A 7500-nucleotide genomic window follows, 5' to 3' on the forward strand; every position below is an offset into this window, starting at 1 on the left:
TATTAGGAAAGAGCCAAGTTCTTCTTTCCAATTTCTCTTCTGTATTTGTGCAGTCTTTATCCTCTTCAGTAGGGAGCGGTTCTGTCTTTCTACTTCTCCGTTGGCCTGAGACCAAAGGGGAGTCCTTCGTCTGTGTCCAATGTGTTCTTCTTCAACAAATTTACAGAATTCTTCACTTATGAACTGCGGTCCATTGTCAGTAGTGATACTAACGGGCAGTCCATGGGTAAAGAATATCTTCCTCAGACTTGCAATGACCTTGTCAGCAGTTGTAGGCCTCAAGAGTTCTACTTCCATATAGCGACTGTAGTAGTCAACAACTACAAGGAGATGGTCTCCTGACGGCAGAGATGGTGTCATAAGGTTTGCTGAAATGTGTTGCCATGGACCTGAGGGCAGTTCAGTCTTCTTGAGGGGTTCTGGTGGCTTAGGCATACTGGCAGGAATGACAGGTCTTACAAAACACTTCTGCATCCTTGTCACACCCTGGCCACCAGACTTTGGTATGAAGTCTGCGCTTCATGGATACTATTCCTGGATGACCCTCACATGTAAGATGCAGAACTTGATCATGTAAACTACAGGGGATGATGATCCGTGTTCCTCGCAGTACTAATTTTCCTATAACGGAGAGTTCATTTCTGACAAGCGGGTATCGCTTGTTCTCAAGTTTGTGCCACATTTCCGTTTGCACACATTTTCTTACATTTGACAGTTCCTTGTCTGCATCTGAAGCATGCTCGATTTCTCAGGTAGACAGGGCTTGAGGAATGGAAATTTCTCCAACGAATCTGACATACTCTTCTGCCTCAGAACTAAGGTCTGTACTTGCTTTGTTTCTAATGTAAGACGAGACAGGGAATCTGCAATGTTTTCTTTCCCAGGTATGCGTCTGACAGTAAAACGATAGGGTCGGAGTCTCAACACCCAACGATTGACTCTCGCACTGGGTTGTGACTTCTTCGAGCAGATAAACTGTAGGGGCTTGTGATCTGTCAAGATTTCAAAATCAGTTCCATACAAGTACATGTGTAGCCTTTCACATGCCCACCTGATCTCCAGAGCCTCTTTCTCGGTCTGTGAATAACGTTTCTCCACATTGGTCAAGTTCCTGCTGGCATAGCAAATCACTCTTTCTTCACCATTTTGTTCTTGTTCTAGGATAGCACCAAGGCCAACTGGGCTGGCAACAGTTATGACATGGTTTTGCGGCACTGTCAAAGTAACCCAAGGTTTCTGTTTAGGCCAACCTCTTCTTTAGCTCATTAAATGCTACTTCTTGTTCTTTTGCCCAGGAGAAATGAGCATCTTTTCTTGTGAGTCTCCTGAGAGGTTCTGATACTGTCGCGAGATCAGGGATGAACCTCGCACAGAAGTTATCTAGACCTAAGAAGCTACGTACTTCTGCTGCTGACTCTGGTTGTTTGGCGCTGTGACTGCTTCAACTTTCGCTTGGGATGGTCTTATCCCTCGTGCGGAAAGTAAGTGACCCATAAACTCAAGCTCAGACGTGAAATTTGCAGTTCTCTTTGTTCAGTGTTAGGTGTCTGTTCTGGATTCTCTCCATGGCCTCTTCAAGTCGCTTGTCATGCTCTTCTGTTGTTTGACCATGCACAATAATGTCATCATGTATGTTTCTCACACCATCACAGCCTTCTAAGACTTGCTGAAGTACTCTCTGATACATTTCAGGTGCACAGCTGACTCCAAACATTAGTCTTTTGTACCTGAAAAGTCCCTTGTGATTCGCAAACGTGGCAATCTGTCTGGAAGCCTCACTCAATTCCACTTGATGAAATGCCCACTTGATGTCAAGTTTACTAAACACAGGACTACCGTTCAGGTCATGAAGAACTTCATCGACTGTCGGGATGGGGTGTCGTTCCCGTACAATAGCACCATGAGCCTGTCTCTTGTCAACACAGAGATGGATGTCGCCATTTGGTTTAGGCACAACAACTACAGGTGTAATCCAGGGTGTCGGACCCTCTGCTCTCTCAATTACATCAAGATCTACAAGCTCATTAAGTTTCTGTTCTAACTTGTCCGTCATACTGAATGGCACATGACGCATAGGCTGTGCAACTGGCTTAACATTCTGATCGATGGGAATATCCAGCTGAAAATCCTTCAATTTTCCCAGCCCCTCGGAACATGATTTGTGCTTGTCAAAGATATCTTCCTCTTTCAAAACATTAACTCTAACCTCCTCTCCAAGGCACAAGACATTCAGTTGTGTAGCTGTCTCTCTTCCAACTTATGCTTGGCCTTTTCCTTCGATAACGGTAAACTGTGCTTCTACAGTAACATTTCGTGCAGTTACTGTTGCAACAAAACAACCAGCTGTTTTCAATGGTTCGGCACTTCCGTATGGGTACAGTTTCTTATTGGATTTCATAGACACACACTTCACTTTATTCTGCTTTAATTCTTCCCACAACTTGCGGTCAATCACATTACAGCTAGCTCCCGAGTTGACAATCATGGCAACATTGAGTACATCACCAACATTCACCTGGACCATAGGCCGCTTCCCATCAACAACGGTAAACGCATACTCACTATCTGGGCTATCCTCAGAGCCATTCCGATTTACTGATCGTGTGGTATCTCTGGGCCCTCTTGGCTTCTTTCGCCTATAGGCTTCTTACCATTTGGATCTTTCGCCTTTTTAGTTTTACAGCACTTTGCAAACTGGCCTACCTTGTGGCATTTCCGGCATTCTTTGTCTCTGGCAGGACATCGCTTGTCATCCTGAGTGTGTCCTGTCGCATCACATCTGTAGCATCTCTCCCCTTCAGTTTTCTCTTAGACGGAAGATAATCCTTCTTTCAATCCTTCCTTGTTGTTTGGGTTCTGAAAAGCTCCTGCTTGCCTGTGGCTAGCTTCCATAGATCTTGCAGTGTTTTGTAGCTGCTCTAAGGTCAGTTCTCTTCCTTTCTCCAGAATTTTCCTTCGCAGTTGACCAGACATACATTTTTCAATAACCTGATCATGAATATTTTCATCCTTTGCATCGCTGAATTCGCAGTATTCTGCCCTTTCACGAAGCCTCGTGATAAACTGATCAATGCTTTCAGGAGGTAACTGAGCTATAGTCTGAAATAGGCGTCTCTCGCAGGGGACATTGACTTGGGGCGTGAAGTATTGATCGAGTTGTTCCATCGCTACTGTGTAAACGGTTTCACCTTCGCCAGGTTCTTGAGCTTCCGGAAACATATAGTAAACATCTTGCATTTGTGGTCCTTCACAGTGAAGAGGAAGAGCTTTCTTTTGTGTTGCGTTTTGCACTACTTTCCAACGACGGATAATTAGAATGATCGCTTCCATTTCTTCCATCGTGCTCCAACAGTTGTAGGATCCCCGTGAATATCAAGGTTAGATATTCCAGGTAAATCAGTGGTAATGGCGACAGTCATTCTCAAACTGCAATACAGATCAGTCAATCAGTGTTTTTCCTTGTCGCCAGTTGTTGTATCCCGCCCGGATGGTTTGGTGCACATTTACTCAACAGTTCAATGGCGGACAACGTGTTCGTAACCAACCTCTTGCATGCATGCGCCAATGGGTAATACACTACAAAATCCATCTCCCGATGCAGTTCGTCTTTGCCATTTGAGTGTGTTTCTGCACTCAGGTTTAGGGCATTTCATTGACGACGAGAGTAGATTGTGCTCTTTGCACCACTATATGCACTGCTCGTGATCGGCTAGAAGTTGCACACAGTTTCCATAAGTTTAAATTTGTATAGATACATCATGAGCGGCCATTCTGGTTCAATTTTAAAATTCACAGTTTGATCAAAGAGATGGGTTAACGTCGACTCAATGATTTTATACTACAATGAACTCGTGCATAAAAATTTCTCATAAAGGATGCCCCAATCACAAGGAGGTATACTCTTCCGTGCAGTGTTCTTTTAAGTGTGCAGCACTGGGGATGAAAAAACAAGCAAGTCACACATTCACATATATACTCGATTAAACTCTAAAAGAATTTTACTGGGTTTAACCTTAAGCCTAAAGAGTGTCTTCAGTTCTCATTAGGGTTACGGTTAGCATTATTGAGGGGTGAAGTTGTTTCAAAAGAAGCAAAATCAGTGCATTTCTTGGTGGTCGGCACGGCACGCGTATATAATTACTTATCATTGTTATGTAAATTGCCGTCCCTAATTCCAAACAAATGTCATTATGAAGGTGTGAATTAGCAACTTGACATGTTAGCTCAGTGGTCAAGAACAGGGACAAGTAATCCAGAGGTTTACAGTGGTACGGAGTTCAATGCAGACTGTGGGAGACAGAAAAAAGGACAGAAATAGCCGAGCGGGATCTGGAATAGAAAGACAGGACAAAGGAAAGCTGGGATGAAAAGAAAGAAACATGGTGTGAGCAAAAAGGGCGAGGAAAGAGGGAGAAAAAAAGAGAGGGAGGGAGTGAGAGAGAGAGAGAGAGAATGAGGTCCACTTTTGATCATCCCGTAAGTACAAATTAACCATGTATATATTCGATTCCCTTGGGTATACGTATTGTTCTACAAAACAATAGCGTGAATACATAATTAATTCATTCTGCATGCATAATGAAGTAGGGACCTGTACGCAAATCATTCTTTCTTTTGACATTGAGGGGTAAGATTTTATTCACAACCCCCATTCCAATAGAATTGGTGGAGGTGTTAGAATCTATGTTGACAATGATCTACCTGTAGAGTTTAAACTTCGTCCAGATTTGGCGATCACTGACATATCATCACCTTCCACTGAGTCCTTGTTGGCGACCTTTAAGAATGAGACTCGTACCAGGCCCTCCACATGCAAAATAACGCCTTGAACTCAGAATATTTACGAAATTGACGGTAAGAAAGGCTTTTTAGCCGTTTTCGAAGGTAAATCATCTTAAAAATGGCGTATTTAGCAGGAACTCCTAAGAAACTTGTTGATTTATGTTTTTTTTTATGAATTCTGTGCGTTCTTTTGTGAACTTTGTGATTTTTCGTGAATTGTGCGATCGGATGCGATTGTGCGGAATCTCACCATCACGTAATATCAGAAGACCTGTTCTAACCGATTCTATATCCCATTTTGTCGTACTAATATAAGGAAATTTTCCATCATTTACCAAGGCCCAGTCTTCTTCAATAAGTTATGCTCTGACATTCGAAATGCTCATTCATTATATTCTTTTCAATCTAAGATTAAGACGTATCTTTTGTTATGTTATTAATCAGATTCTGATGTCTTCCCCTTCTTGTTCTTGTTACTAGACTAAGTGTAAAATAAGGAAAACATCGTGTTATGGTTAATGGTAATTTAATTGAGCAGTCTCTTTAGTCCATCAATCCATGTAAGCTCTTTCTGTTTTGTTTTCTTTAATATGTAATGAGGAGGCCCAGGTCCTATAAGTCCCATGGTTTCTTCTGGGTTCCCTTGCCATGGGATAATTTCTTTTTTATGCTTTGTAATGTATTTTATACTTTGTAATGTATTGTGGCTAAATAAACTGAACTGAACTGAACTAAGATTTCAGAGGCTGAGGTGTATGACAATGGCAGACTGCAGAGTGCCTACAAATGGCGCTGATAAACAGTATTTAAGTCTATAACCACCCATTTTAAAATAGTTAGCCTTCAATAATTGCGAGTTAGCGTTAGTCTGCGGTATGCACTGACTTTTAGCCGTTGACGGGGGAGTGATGCGGCAGGTACATGTACAAAACACAGGTCACAGGTTACAGGTCATACAATACAGAAAGTATCCTAAACATTTATAAAAGCTAACTTTAGGCCTAATTAGAGCAAAAGAAACGTTTTTAGGCCTAAGGTTAGCTTTTATGAATGTTTAGGATACTTTCTGTATTGGTAAAACAATGACCTGTGACCTGTGACCTGTGTTTTGCACCTGCCGGGAGTGATGCACACCTTTCCTTCCCAGAAACCAGGGTTATAGAAAATCTTGATTCGTCACTGTTTTTCCCAATCGTTTGGTGGACATCACACTTTGCAATGTGTACATTTATGTTATTTTTGTTTCTTGCTGTACATTCTTAAAATATGGAAAACTGAATCTCCTTGATGTTATATCAACAGCCCCAGGCAAGTACAAATATTGTTCCTACATCATCAACTTTCGCTTTTTCCATTTTTCGCAGACGGGGTTGGAAGCGGCAGAAGTCTGAGAGTCCTGTAAGTTTTCCTCTATGTACATATACTAGTAGTAGCTATTGCTAAGTGCCAACAAGACTGTCAACATATTAATACATAGTTTGCAGATTTGTATCAGAGTGCCATTTTTGGAACCCAACAGACCTTTTTTGATATATTAAATTCAGCTTGATAGTGAGGCAGTGAGGAGAAAGACATTTAGGAAAGTGGATAATATGTAAATATTTTTCACATTCATTCAAACGTGTTTCTATTATTATTGTCCTCACTGCCTTACTATCAAGCTGAATATTTGATAATGCGAAAATGGCCTATAGTAATTGTAACTTTTTATTTCAAAGTACTGCAACTACAGTGTAAACTTATCTAAGTTAACAATAACGTAAAAACAATAGAAATGTATTAAAAGTAAAACCCTTGCACACTTTGCATCTTGAAAAAAAATTAAAAATTTAATGTCAACGTGTTTTCCAATAATATTGAAAGTAATGTTGTAATTTTTGAACGGCCGTCATTTTAACAGGAATATACAATAATTAAGTTGGATAAAATCAATGCTATGTACAAAATCACCAACGTTTTCAGCGTTTTCAGTGTGAAACATATCATGGGGAATCAAACTCTCCTGCATGACACATGGAAGTCGTTTCACTTGAAAATTTTTCATTTTACAAGATATAGCCGTGAATTATATGTCAAATTGATTATTTAATTGTGTATGTACTTTACAGACAATATTATTTCCTTTGAAAATTAAATTAAATTGTTCACTACTCAGTGGTCACAAAACGAAAAACGAACTGCTCTACTCTACAGTGGTGAGCGGGCAGTGAAATTTACAACAGCAGCCGATAAGAACACATATGCTGGTTCAGCTAGTTCACTCAATATAGAAAATGCTGTTTTGAAAATAAACATTAATGAACTCTCAAAGCAAGTGTACACAACACAATGATCAGAGAAATGGAAAAAAAAATGTGTTTCACTCACTCATATTAATCCACGTGAACGATGTTGCATCATGCCAGCTAGTGCATCAAAACATATGCAACTTCATTGGTTCTTGAAGTCACATGATAAGCAGCCTGTTTTCCCTTACCTTATCTTACACTACATTTTCTCTGGAGTGCTCGAAAATTTTTCTGCATACACAACACTCTTGCACTTCGGCTCTATTAATGCTGCTGCCTTGTCAGCCTTGCGTCTTTGGTCAGCTGACTCGTTGGCAATAATATTAATATTATTGCTAATTGGTTGTTGCTTTGATCAACACGTTTTAGAATTCTTGCAAGTTTGCTTTAATCGATTTTTTTGGCCAGTATATTATATGGAAAGCTGATA

General features: G+C 40.6%; 1 protein-coding gene across 1 annotated transcript in view; it reads left to right on the forward strand.

Moving 5' to 3' along the window:
- Positions 1–7500, forward strand: part of LOC138008967 (ras-related protein Rab-11A-like) — a 27908-nt gene that overhangs the window by 5132 nt on the left and 15276 nt on the right. Inside the window, exon 3 of the mRNA XM_068856264.1 lies at positions 70–99. Coding sequence (XP_068712365.1) covers positions 70–99 — 30 coding nt within the window. The remainder of the gene's footprint in view (positions 1–69; positions 100–7500) is intronic.

The sequence above is a fragment of the Montipora foliosa genome, chromosome 6, assembly GCF_036669935.1.
Source record: "Montipora foliosa isolate CH-2021 chromosome 6, ASM3666993v2, whole genome shotgun sequence".
Classification (NCBI taxonomy): domain Eukaryota; kingdom Metazoa; phylum Cnidaria; class Anthozoa; order Scleractinia; family Acroporidae; genus Montipora; species Montipora foliosa.